This window comes from Triticum aestivum, chromosome 5B (genome assembly GCF_018294505.1).
Source record: "Triticum aestivum cultivar Chinese Spring chromosome 5B, IWGSC CS RefSeq v2.1, whole genome shotgun sequence".
NCBI lineage: Eukaryota > Viridiplantae > Streptophyta > Magnoliopsida > Poales > Poaceae > Triticum > Triticum aestivum.
In genome coordinates, this window is record NC_057807.1 from 556,105,970 (window position 1) to 556,119,640 (window position 13,671).

Below are 13,671 nucleotides of genomic sequence, written 5' to 3' on the forward strand. Positions count from 1 at the left end.
AGAAAACCAAGCTGAAAGATGATGGCAGCAACTATTCGGACTGGGTCCGGAACCTGAGGATCATCCTCATAGCAGCCAGGAAACAATATGTCCTAGAAGGACCGCTAGGTGATGCACCCGTCCCAGAGAACCAAGACATTATGAATGCTTGGCAGTCTCGCGCTGATGATTACTCCCTCGTTCAGTGCGGCATGCTTTACAGCTTAGAACCGGGGCTCCAAAAGCGTTTTGAGCAACACGGAGCATATGAGATGTTCGAGGAGCTGAAACTAGTTTTCCAAGCTCATGCCCGGGTTGAGAGATATGAAGTCTCCGACAAGTTCTATAGTTGTAAGATGGAGGAAAATAGTTCTGTCAGTGAGCACATACTCAAAATGTCTGGGTTGCACAACCGCCTGTCCCAGCTGGACATTAACCTCCCGGATGAGGCGGTCATTGACAGAATCCTTTAGTCACTCCCACCAAGCTACAAGAGCTTTGTGATGAACTACAATATGCAGGGGATGGTGAAGACCATTCCTGAAATATTTTCAATGCTGAAGTCAGCAGAGGTTGAAATCAAGAAAGAACATCAAGTGTTGATGGTCAATAAGATCACTAAGTTCAAGAAGGGCAAGGGTAAGAAGAACTGCAAGAAGGACGGGAAAGATGTTGCCGCGCCCGGTAAGCCAGTTACCGGGAAGAAGTCAAAGAATGGACCCAAGCCTGAAACTGAGTGCTTTTATTGCAAGGGGAAGGGTCACTGGAAGTGGAACTGCCCCAAATACTTAGCGTATAAGAAGGCCGGCAACACTAAAGGTATATTTGATATACATGTAATTGATGTGTACCTTACCAGTACTCGTAGTAACTCCTGGGTATTTGATACCGGTGCCGTTGCTCACATTTGTAACTCACAGCAGGAGCTGCGGAATAAGCGGAGACTGGCGAAGGACGAGGTGACGATGTGCGTCGGGAATGGTTCCAAGGTCGATGTGATCGCTGTCGGCACGCTACCTCTACATTTACCTACGGGATTAGTTTTAAACCTCAATAATTGTTATTTAGTGCCAAGTTTGAGCATGAACATTGTATCAGGATCTCGTTTAATACGATATGGCTACTCATTTAAATCCGAGAATAATGGTTGTTCTATTTATATGAGGGATATGTTTTATGGTCATGCCCCAATGGTCAATGGTTTATTCTTAATGAATCTCGAACGTAATATTACACATATTCATAGCGTGAATACCAAAAGATGTAAAGTTGATAACGATAGTCCCACATACTTGTGGCACTGCCGCCTTGGTCACATTGGTGTCAAACGCGTGAAGAAGCTCCATGCTGATGGACTTTTAGAGTCTCTCGATTATGAATCATTTGACACATGCGAACCATGCCTCATGGGCAAAATGGCCAAGACCCCGTTCTCCGGAACAATGGAGCGAGCAACCAAATTGTTGGAAATCATACATACCGATGTGTGCGGTCCAATGAGCGTTGAGGCTCGCGGAGGATATCGTTATGTTCTCACTCTCACTGATGACTTGAGTAGATATGGGTATGTCTACTTGATGAAACACAAGTCTGAGACCTTTGAAAAGTTCAAGGAATTTCAGAATGAAGTAGAGAATCAACGTGACCGAAAGATAAAGTTCTTACAATCGGATCATGGAGGAGAATATTTAAGTCACGAATTTGGTACACACTTAAGAAAATGTGGAATCGTTTCACAACTCACGCCGCCTGGAACACCTCAGCGTAACGGTGTGTCCGAACGTCGTAATCGCACTCTATTGGATATGGTGCGGTCTATGATGTCTCTTACTGATTTACCACTATCATTTTGGGGATACGCTCTAGAGACAGCTACATTCACTTTAAATAGGGCACCGTCTAAATCCGTTGAGACGACACCGTATGAATTATGGTTTGGGAAGAAACCTAAGCTGTCGTTTCTAAAAGTTTGGGGATGCGATGCTTATGTCAAGACACTTCAACCTGAAAAGCTCGAACCCAAGTCGGAAAAATGCGTCTTCATAGGATACCCTAAAGAAACCATTGGGTATACCTTCTACTTAAGATCCGAAGGCAAGATCTTTGTTGCCAAGAATGGATCCTTTCTGGAAAAAGAGTTTCTCTCGAAAGAAGTAAGTGGGAGGAAAGTAGAACTCGATGAAGTACTACCTCTTGAACGGGATAGTAGTGCAGCTCAGGAAAATGTTCCTGTGATGCCTACACCAACTGAAGAGAAAAACAATGATGATGATCAAGGTACTTCGGATCAAGTTGCTACTGAACTTCGTAGGTCCACAAGGACACGTTCCGCACCAGAGTGGTACGGCAACCCTGTCCTAGAAATCATGTTGTTGGACAACGGTGAACCTTCGAACTATGAAGAAGCAATGGCGGGCCCAGATTCCAACAAATGGCTAGAAGCCATGAAATCCGAGATAGAAGCCATGTATGAAAACAAAGTATGGACTTTGACTGACTTGCCCGATGATCGGCGAGCGATAGAAAACAAATGGATCTTTAAGAAGAAGACGGACGCGGATGGAAATGTCACCATCTATAAAGCTCGGCTTGCCGCTAAGGGTTATCGGCAAGTTCAAGGGATTGACTACGATGAGACTTTCTCTCCCGTAGCGAAGCTTAAGTCCGTCCGAATCATGTTAGCAATTGCCGCATACTATGATTATGAGATATGGCAGATGGACGTCAAAACGGCATTCCTTAACGGGCATCTTAAGGAAGAACTGTATATGATGCAGCCGGAGGGTTTTGTCGATCCTAAGAATGCTAACAAAGTATGGAAGCTCCAGCGATCCATTTATGGGCTGGTGCAGGCATCTCGGAGTTGGAACATTCGCTTTGATGAGATGATCAAAGCGTTTGGGTTTTCGCAGACTTATGGAGAAGCCTGCGTTTACAAGAAAGTGAGTGGGAGCTCTGTAGCATTTCTCATATTATATGTAGATGACATACTTTTGATGGGAAATGATATAGAATTCTTGGACAACATTAAGGCCTACTTGAATAAGTGTTTTTCAATGAAGGACCTTGGAGAAGCTGCTTATATATTAGGCATCAAGATCTATAGAGATAGATCGAGATGCCTCATAGGTCTTTCACAAAGCACATACCTTGATAAGATTTTGAAGAAGTTCAAAATGGATCAGTCAAAGAAGGGGTTCTTGCCTGTATTGCAAGGTGTGAGATTGAGCTCGGCTCAATGTCCGACCACGGCAAAAGATAAAGAAGACATGAGTGTCATCCCCTATGCTTCAGCCATAGGATCTATTATGTATGCCATGCTGTGTACTAAACCTGATTTAAACCTTGCCGTAAGTTTGGTAGGAAGGTACCACAGTAATCCCGGCAAGGAACACTGGACAGCGGTCAAGAATATCCTGAAGTACCTGAAAAGGACGAAGGACATGTTTCTCGTTTATGGAGGTGACAAAGAGCTCGTCGTAAAGGGTTACGTCGACGCTAGCTTCGACACAGATCTGGATGACTCTAAGTCACAAACTGGATACGTGTATATGTTGAATGGTGGAGCAGTAAGCTGGTGCAGCTGCAAGCAGAGAGTCGTGGTGGGATCTACATGTGAAGCGGAGTACATGGCAGCCTCGGAGGCAGCGCATGAAGCAATTTGGGTGAAGGAGTTCATCACCGACCTAGGAGTCATACCCAATGCGTCGGGGCCGATCAAACTCTTCTGTGACAACACTGGAGCTATTGCCCTTGCCAAGGAGCCCAGGTTTCACAAGAAGACCAGGCACATCAAGCGTCGCTTCAACTCCATCCATGAAAATGTTCAAGACGCAGACATAGAAATTTGCAAAGTACATACGGATCTGAATGTCGCAGATCCGTTGACTAAACCTCTCTCGCGAGCAAAACATGATCAACACCAGAACTCTATGGGTGTTTGATTCATCACAATGTAACTAGATTATTGACTCTAGTGCAAGTGGGAGACTGTTGGAAATATGCCCTAGAGGCAATAATAAAAGGGTTATTATTATATTTCCTTATTCATGATAATTGTCTTTTATTCATGCTATAACTGTATTGTCCGGAAATCGTAATACACATGTGAATACATAGACCATAACATGTCCCTAGTGAGCCTCTAGTTGACTAGCTCGTTGGTCAACAGATAGTCATGGTTTCTTGACTATGGACATTAGATGTCATTGACAACGGGATCACATCATTAGGAGAATGATGTGATGGACAAGACCCAATCCTAAGCATAGCACAAGATCGTGTAGTTCGTTTTGCTAGAGCTTTTTCAATGTCAAGTATCTCTTCCTTAGACCATGAGATCGTGTAACTCCCGGATACCGTAAGAGTGCTTTGGGCGTACCAAACGTCACAACGTAACTGGGTGACTATAAAGGTGCACTACAGGTATCTCCGAAAGTGTCTGTTGGGTTGACATGGATCGAGACTGGGATTTGTCACTCAGTATGACGAAGAGGTATCACTGGGCCCACTCGGTAGTGCATCATCATAATGAGCTCAAAGTGACCAAGGGTTTGGTCACGGGATCATGCATTACAGTACGAGTAAAGTGACTTGCCGGTAACGAGACTAACGAGGTATTGGGATACCGACGATCGAGTCTCGGGCAAGTAACATACCGATTGACAAAGGGAATTGCATACGGGGTTGATTGAATCCTCGACATCGTGGTTCATCCGATGAAATCATCGAGGAGCATGTGGGAGCCAACATGGGTATCCAGATCCCGCTGTTGGTTATTGATCGGAAAGCCGTCTCGGTCATGTCTGCATGTCTCCCGAACCCGTAGGGTCTACACACTTAAGGTTCGGCGACGCTAGGGTTATTAGGAAGACTTGTATGTGATTACAAAAAGTTTTTCGGAGTCCTGGATGGGATCCCGGACGTCACGAGGAGTTCTGGAATGGTCCGGAGGTAAAGATTTATATATGGGAAGTTGTCATACGGACACCGGAAGGTTTCGGTGGCATATCGGTATTGTACCGGGGCCACCAGAAGGGTTCCGGGGGTCCACCGGGAGGGGACACCCCTCCCGGGGGGGCCACATGGGCCGCGTGGGGCAGGAGCCAGCCCCTGGAGGGCTGGGCGCCCCCCCTCTTGGGCCCATGCGCCTAGGGTTGGGGGGGAACCCTAGAGGGGGCGCCCCCTTTGCTTGGGGGGCAAGTTCCCCCTCCCTGGCCGCCACCCCCCTCTAGATCCCATCTAGAGGGGCCGGCCCCCCTTGCCCCTTCCCCTATAAATAGAGGGGTGAGGGGAGGGCTGAACACACAAGCCAAGGCACAGCCCCTCCCCTCCCCAACACCTCTCCTCCTCCGTTGTGTGCTTGGCGAAGCCCTGTCGGAGTACTGCCTCTCCACCATCATCAAGCTGTCGTGCTGCTGCTGGAGCCTTCTTCCTCAACCTCTCCTTCCCCCTTGCTGGATCAAGAAGGAGGAGACGTCGCCCGTACCGTACGTGTGTTGAACGTGGAGGTGCTGTCCGTTCAGCACTTGGTCATCGGTGATCTGAATCACGGCGAGTACGACTCCATCATCACCGTTCCCTCGAACGCTTCCGTACGCGATCTACAAGTGGTCTGTAGATGCAAACTCACTCCCTTGACTCGTTGCTTAGATGAACTCATAGATGCATCTTGGTGAAACCATAGGAAAATTTTTAATTTTCTGCAACGTTCCCCAACACCCAGTCGCCGCCCTTCTCACGCGCCATGGCTATGAGCGGAGCTACGGGAGGGGCGAGAGTGCAACGGCGGCGGCGGTAGCACTACGGCCAGCGAGGAGTAGCGATAGCAACTATGGCGGAGGGTGCGAGAGGGGGAAGAAGGAGTGGGAGGGGGCGCGCGTGCCTCGCCGCACCCCTCCCCCCTACTTATAGCCCTTGGGCTATGAAGCCGAGGGGATAGGGCGTGGGACGTGGGATTAACTACGCCTACGCCCCCACGTCCCCACGTTCTCCACGCAGACTTACTGCGCTGTGAATGATCGCGGGAATCACAACCGCCCGCCTCGGCACAGCGGATCCGCCCGCGCGCCGAGGCCCAGTAGTGGTGGGCCCGTCCCACTGTCACGTCCCATCAGGAGCGTGAGATGCCAGGCTGGCCGGGCTGGAGGGCGCCGCGTGGCGTTCCTGCCGCAGGCGGCGGCCTGATGAAGCTTAGCGGGCATGCCACCTATTCTCCCGCCTTGAAGTTCAAAACTGGCAGATGATCCCGCCTTGTCGAAGCCGGCCTCAGAATCCGGCGCGCCGCGAGACGGATCGAGATGCTGGCGCACCGCAAGGCGGATCCAAGCACTCTCCGGGAGCTCGGTGAGGAGGGAAGCCGCCGAGTCTTCATGGCCCCATGACCACGACGCCTCACAGACTTCGGGGACTACTGTCGGAGTAATGGGCCACGGGTAGCCTCACCCGAGTCCCTTAGCACATCAAAACTTTGGGCCGGCTTCGTCCCGCCAAAACCCCCACTAGAAGCTCCGCCCTCCGGGGGCCGGCTGGCTAGAAGGCCGGCCACCGGAGGACGGTCAAGCACTAGAGGACGGCACCGGGAGCAGCCGGCTCCCAGAGAGGGCGGCCACCCGATGCTCACAAAGTTCGGGCCTCCATAGAGAGTACAAGCTAAAGCATGGCTACAGTAAAGCACGTCACCCCCGAATCCTGGGACAGGTGTGGCTACAGTGCTCCGTACAGGTGGAGATCTCCGCATGGCAGGGCACTGTGCCATGCCTCCCCTGACGTTGCTCCGAGCAGGCGAAGTCCTATTCCCCATGACGACCTGTCGGTACGGCCTGCCGGTGTTGGGCCCTATCGGGCAGTGACTCCGTATAAGACGGCGGAGGCCCAACCGGACAGACTCGGGAGGGGCCAGCCTCCAGCATGCGGTCGTCCCTTGCCCCGAGGCAAGCATGCCATTAAGCTGATGAGACCAGGTGTGGCTATAGTGAACTCCCACCAGGCGGCGGGACTTTAGCCACACTGGGATGACCAAGCCCTCGTCATCAACGGCACGACTACAGTAAGCAGCCACCAACCAGTCAGCGGGGCCCATCAGGCGGCGAGCCCCAACGGTCGGCGGAGAAGCCGGAGGCTGGAGACACTGACAGCCGGGCCCAGCACCCGGACGGATTACCATTGTACCCCTGGGGGGTAGGCCTATATAAACCCCCCAGGGCACCCATGCAAAGGGTTCCAACTCTGATAGAACTAGCTAGTCACCTAGAGCAGGGAAGAGCTAGCCTTGCCTTCTCCTACCTCTAGACACAGCTCAAGGAGCATCTTGTATCACTAGTGCCTTAGTGATCATGCGGAGACCCCGCAGAGCAGGAGTAGGGGTATTATCTCCTCGGAGAGCCCCCAGCCTGGATAAAGTTCGTCGGTGTACGTGTCTATGCCTAATCCCGCTTCCAGGCACCGGCGACGTTCTACTCGCTCCCACCATGATAAGCCATCCTTTGGCATATGTCACACCCAACCCCCGGCACCGATTTATTTTAGAATTTGAACGTTAGGATTTTCGATGGGAGCGATGTGCAGGGGTTAGGGTAAAACCTCAACTCGGTTTGACCCATTACTCAAACTCGATGGGACCGATTTTGGTAATAAGTAAATAGAGGATTGGCAAGCAAACTCGGTGGGACCGACTGCACAAACTCGGTTAGACCAGAAGTGTTGCACCAGATCACAAAGAGATTACAAGCCCATATCGGTGAGACCGAGATCCCATCGGTGAGACCGAAGTAACTAGGGTTTGGCAGTGGCTATGTCAAGTGAAACTCGGTGGCGCCGGATAGATCAAATCGGTGGGGCTGAGTTTGACATTTAGGTTTAGGACATATGTGGATGTGAGAAAGTGGCTGAGGGTTTTGGAGCATATCACTAAGCACTTTGAGCAAGCAAGCCATTAGGCAACACCTCATCATCTTTTAATAGTATTGGCTTTCCTATGGACTCAATGTGATCTTAGATCGCTACAACAGAAAATGCAAGTCTTGAGCTTTTTGCCAATATATGTCCTTAGCATCTTGAAAGAGTTCCACATCCTCTTGTCCATGTCCATGCCACTCTAATGTTGAACTTTTCTGAAATGCACTAGGTAGAAGTATTAGTCCAACATGAGATATGTTGTCATGAATTACCAAAATCACCCAGGGAGCACTTGTGCTTTCACAGCATGAGGTGTTGTCGAGGGTCATCACAGGGTTGTGCTTGGTGGTTGACGACGAAGACGCATGGCGTTGCAGCAATTGCTCTGACGGTCTGCGCATCCCTAGTTGCTCTAGATATGTCGGTCTCTATCTCGGCGAGGGTCGACGAGTTTCGGGCGGAAGCCTTGTCCTAATTCATGTCGGTGCCAATGATGACGATGCCTCAGGTGTCGTTTTTTTCCTCCTTGGAGTCATTGTGGTGGAACTCCTCTTCCTCTAAGAGGGGCTCGGGCTCCGGATGAAAATGGACATCCCCTTATGAATTATCCAAACTCCCGGATGCTACATAGTGCCTTGCTGTAAGTATAATAGCTACAAATTTTGGTAGAAATGTAAGAAAGAATCGTCTACCATTTTACTAACGAATATATATGCTATACGTTGTTGGCTATTGTGTTGTGCATTTATAAATTAGGAGTATCTTTTTTGTGTGTGAAAATGATCATATCTATATTATAAAAGTTAACCGGAAGTACAAAGCATCACAAACATAATAGAAATTACATTGAGATTCCGAGACTACCGAACGACCACTATTGCCGCCAGAATGATCCCCCGACGTGCCGCTGTCGCTGCTCCACTACCGGAGCCAGCTTGACTTTATCGATGATAACCGGCAAGTCTTCGTGCACGTGCCCCTATGGACCAGCTCCCTGGAGCTGCAATCGTTGTCGTTGAACCGTTGCATAGATCTGAAGCACCATACACCAAATCTCGCCACATGTCGAGAAACTTTAACCTCACCGTCCCAAGGAGACCGCATGAATCTACGTTGAAACTCCCTCGACTATGTCCCGAACTCGAGGAGGACCGAAGCACGAAAGACAAACTCGAAGAAGTAGTGCTGCCGTTTGCTCGAACGCCGCACCTGAAAGGACTAAAAAAACAAACCTAAACTACTAACCGGAGCGAAGACACCAGAATACCCCTCCTGCCCTGGCCGCTGGAGCAGTAGGCAAAGGGGAGGCGAATCCACGGATTCGCTCATGAAATCTGGAGGAGAAAGTTTGTCTTTTTTTTTGCGCATAAGAGGAGAAAGTTTTTTTTTTGAATTTTCACCGGGGGAGGAGGGGGAGCCCCTCCACCACCTGAATTATATTCATTTGCCTATAAGGCTTTGCAGCCTTTTTGCAAGATGGGTTCAAATGAACCAGAATTACAGGGGGACACGGAAGAAGAGATAAAGCAAAAACAGAATACTCCAAACATACAAACAGGGGAGAACAAAGAGGGAAGACACATCCCAGCACAACACAAAGCACCACCAATGTGATCGAACGGCATTGGCCAGCCGACCAAGCCAAGACACTGCACCATTGACGCAATCAAAAGGCTTCACGCATCCGAGAGTGCACAACGCCACAACACTACCTGTGCCGGGGGTGCATTCGAAAGGTCACGCGAGGCCGAGACAACGCCACGGCGCCTATGTGCCACAGGCGAAGTCAGCATCGCCAAGCAAACAAGACCATGACACTGCACCGTCGACGCAATCGAAAGGCTCCGCGCATCCAAGACTGCACAACGCCGCGACACCACCTGTGCCGTGGGGCACATTCGAAAGGTCACGCGAGGCTGAGACAGCGCCACGGCACCTGTGCACCACCGCCGCTGTCGCTTGGCATCACCTAGCAGAGAACACACTCAGGAGTGCAGGAGCAAGAACACGAGAAGAACACCCCCGAAGAAGAGCTCAAACCACCGTCGACCCCAACCCGGCCGCACCACCACCATCCAACCGCCAACACAAACACCTCAACGCGGCCAAAGGCATGGCCGAGCCAAGATCACGAAGACAGAGCACCACCTCTCCACTGCTAACGCCCATACGGACCGCCAACGGGACCACCTCAAGCCACTGGTCACCCTAGCCAAGGCAAGCTCAAAGACGAAGCCCCAAGTGGGAGTGTGACGTTGAGCGCCACCATCGCCCGATCCGGGAGACCCAAGATCCAGTTTCCTCCGGAGCAATTTCGGAGGGAAGACGAACACCAGCAGCACGACGCCTTCAGCAGGATACGGCGCCCACAGGCATCGCCGTCGTTGGCTCCAACCGAAACCGGAGCCCGGCTTTACGCCGGCAATGTCACGACCCCCAACCTGCAGCCTGCTAGCCAAACCAACACACCAGCAAGAGCACTCGCAGCCTGACCACGGAACAGAGGCCGCCGCACCATGCGAAGCCTCCAGATCGGGAGAGCGAGCAGAGCTCGATCTAAGAGGCAGCGAGAGCTGCACCTGCATCGCGCCAAGTCCGCCGCACACCTCGTGCGTAGAAGCTCAGCGCACTCACCACACCCATCCCGAGGTCCAGCTCACCGGAGAGAGCAGGAATCGACAGATCCGTCGCAGAAGACAGCACACGCCCAGGCCCGCCGCGGCCGTCCAAGCCGAGGCAGATGGCTCCGCTGCAGCCCCACGCCGCCCTCACGGCCGGGGGAATGACCAGCCGCCACGAACGCCGTGAGGCACCGCAGGCAGCGGCCCAACCCACCGGATTGGGAGGCGAAGCGCATTGCGCGGGCCAAAGATGGCCGGAGCACGGGACGCCCACCCCCCGCCGCATGCACCGCCGCCCCCCCACCGCCACGGAGCACGAACGGCGCGTGCGGAGGAGCGTCGTGCCGCCGCTGCCGCACGAGTCCCCGCTCGCAGCCGAGCCGCTCCGGCGCGCCAGAGCCCCGCCGCCGCCGGATCCGCGCGGGGCTTTGCCCGGCGGAGGCTAACGGGCGGCGGCGAGGAGGGGGGAAGCAGGGGGGGCGGCCGCTGTGGTGGCGAGATGCGCCGCCGCCCGAGTCGCCCTGGGGAGGACGACGCGGGGGGCCTTCAGCTTCAATCCACTCTGACTCAAATCAGAGGAGAAAGTTTGTCCTAGCCGCCTAGGACTAGGGAAGAAACTAGAGGAAGTCGGTACACGATCACAGCATATTTAGGAGTATCTCTACTACTTTTCTTGCTTCGTGCTGCATTCTTTCTTGTTACAATACTTCCTTCTAGGAATTTTCACTGATTTGTTTCCTGAGAACATTTCTTGCACATCCGGCGCGTGAAGCTCAAAAAACAAAATACACAACTCACCCCGTAGAGAAAGACACGTCCACTAATGGCAAACAACAACTCAGTAAGGCGCGCATACGCGTCTGGTTATACTCCGTATAATACTACCATTGGTCGATTGCGCGCAACCAAAAAACCGCCCAAACAATAGGCATATTCCTGGTCTGCCGACGCGGGAAACAAACCGAAGAGTTGACCAAGAAGGCAACCGATAGGAACCCTAAACTTAGTTCATTCATGCAGAGGACCATTTCAATCTCAACCAATGTAACAACACAATGCATGCACCGGCTGGATCTACACCACGGATCACTTAACCCCTCGACAAAGTCAAAGGGTCCGGGCATCATCTTTAAATAGCTACCCACGCCCTCCCTCACTGATCACTCTCTCCAAAGCCCTCCGTTACTGACAACTCCAGATCGAAGCTCATCCTGGAGAACCCTTCAGCCGACGGCATCCACTCATCCGCAGGCTCCCCGATCCGGTTCATCGTAGAAAGGAATTAAGCGGCCGGCCATGGATCTCGACCTGGCCAGCTGCAGCGAGAGCGAGGCGCTGTTCAAGTTCGCGGTGTTCGTGCTGGTGCAAGCGCTGGTGTACCTCATCCTGTCCCAGTCCTCCGACGTCTTCTCCGGCGCCAGGAGCCTCAGCGGCTTCCGTCGCCCGGCGAGGTCCGTCAGCCTCCGTCGCATGGTCACGCAGCTGCTCACGGAGACGCCGGCGGGTGGCGAGCCGTCGTCTCCGGCCGTCAGGCAGCGGGACGGGGGATCCGACGGTGCCGGCGTGGACGTTGACCTGGAGATGGAGCTTATGTTAATCGGTTGCTCCTTTTCATCGTGAACTTCTTTACTTGGTGTGGGATTCTTTTTTTCTTTTGAGGGGTGGTGTGGGATTCTTAGAATGTACTCTAATCTCTAGGACTAAATGGCCACTTCTCACGGCCTCCCGCGAGACATGTTATTATTGAGAAACAGTATAACGGGGCGAGCTAGGAGCCACCACAGCGATTTGGCGTTCTCCACCGTCGGATCACAGTCACAAACGTTTAGGATTATTGGTCGATCATCCCACTTCTAATTAACGAGCTCGGCTTGAGTAACTGTCTCACGGGCCGCTGCTCCACGGAACGAGCTCGGCTTCGCGTCGGTAATCGGGCCGTAGAGGTTGAAGGCCTACGAGGACCACTCGATTCTTTCTTCCCTTCGTCGGTTTGTCCAATCGCCAGCTCTATCCCGAGTTTCTCCCCTTCTCAATGCTACGCCGCCGCCGCATGTGTCCCGGAGGCGAGATTATACTGCAGGTGTACTACGACATCGGCGCCCTGTACTGTTCCTCCGCAGCCCCATGGTGGGTCCCTTCTTTCCCTGCTGCGTTCCTTCATGGCGGTTGCGGTGGCTGCACGTGCCACCGGCGTCCTCCACCGGCAGCCGCCTCCATGCCCTTGCAGCTGTAACATCAAGTCATATCCACGCCCTTTCCCATTCTGTACGACGCCTTCAGAACATGCAAATAATAAACTGTCTCTGGCTCCTAATTATCTGCTCATATATAGGCCTCCTGTTACCACTATCTGCTGTTCATCCTCACGGCAGTGGCAGAATTTTGCATGAAATTGTCCAAGTGACCAAAGATTTTATTCTGTTTGTGCAAGGTTGTGCCTATTTTGGACCATCTTGGAATTGATTTTCGAAATGAGCAAATGCTGCTGCTGTGGTCATCCGTACAGTTTTTTTCATGATCATGCTAATGGTAGATTTGTGCTACTATTAGAAATATTTCGTTGTTTTATCCTTTATTGGACTTTGATAGATGTGATCTCACGTGCAGACTGCTCTTTGTTTACACTTTTTGACTAAACCAAGGTTTGTTTCCTTTGCTATTTTTTTTTCAAGTTTCTAATATTCCTCCTCAAAGTGTTATTGCTCACAATTTATTGCTGCAAGTGTTTTGTCCCATTTTTTAGAGTCTATGCGCAAACTTAATTCCTGAAAGTAGATGTTCTTGTTGCCAGGCACAAATTACATTAACGTGGAGTACAAGCTTAGTTCCCATGTCTCACCATTCTTCTCCTTTTCAAAATTTAGGATTTAATTTGGTTAAGAAAGCTTCACTGAAGTGATGTGTATTAAGTATTAACATGGCCTGATTTCAGACGTAAATCCTATTTTCGACAAGTAGTTCGGGATATTGCTGAAGATGAAGCCGTTTGCTCGATAATGAGGGTCATGTAGATGCCTGCATTACCTAGCACTGTGATGTTGCTTTTTGTTTGGAGCTAAGAATGTCATTAAAGTGTACTTGCTGACGGACTCAGATCCAAATGTCTACATTCTGCGTAACAGAATGTAGCTTAATTGTCCAATCTGTGCTGCCGTTGAGATTATGATTTGTCATG

At 51.3% G+C, this 13,671-nt stretch overlaps 1 protein-coding gene across 1 annotated transcript; it reads left to right on the top strand.

Annotated features, from left to right (window-relative positions):
- Positions 1 to 11,672: 11,672 nt before the first annotated feature.
- Positions 11,673 to 12,236, top strand: LOC123116912 (uncharacterized). The gene has a single exon (XM_044537780.1). The coding sequence runs from the start codon at positions 11,793 to 11,795 to the stop codon at positions 12,114 to 12,116; it is 324 nt and encodes a 107-aa protein (XP_044393715.1). The 5' UTR covers positions 11,673 to 11,792; the 3' UTR covers positions 12,117 to 12,236.
- The last annotated feature ends 1,435 nt before the right edge of the window (positions 12,237 to 13,671 follow it).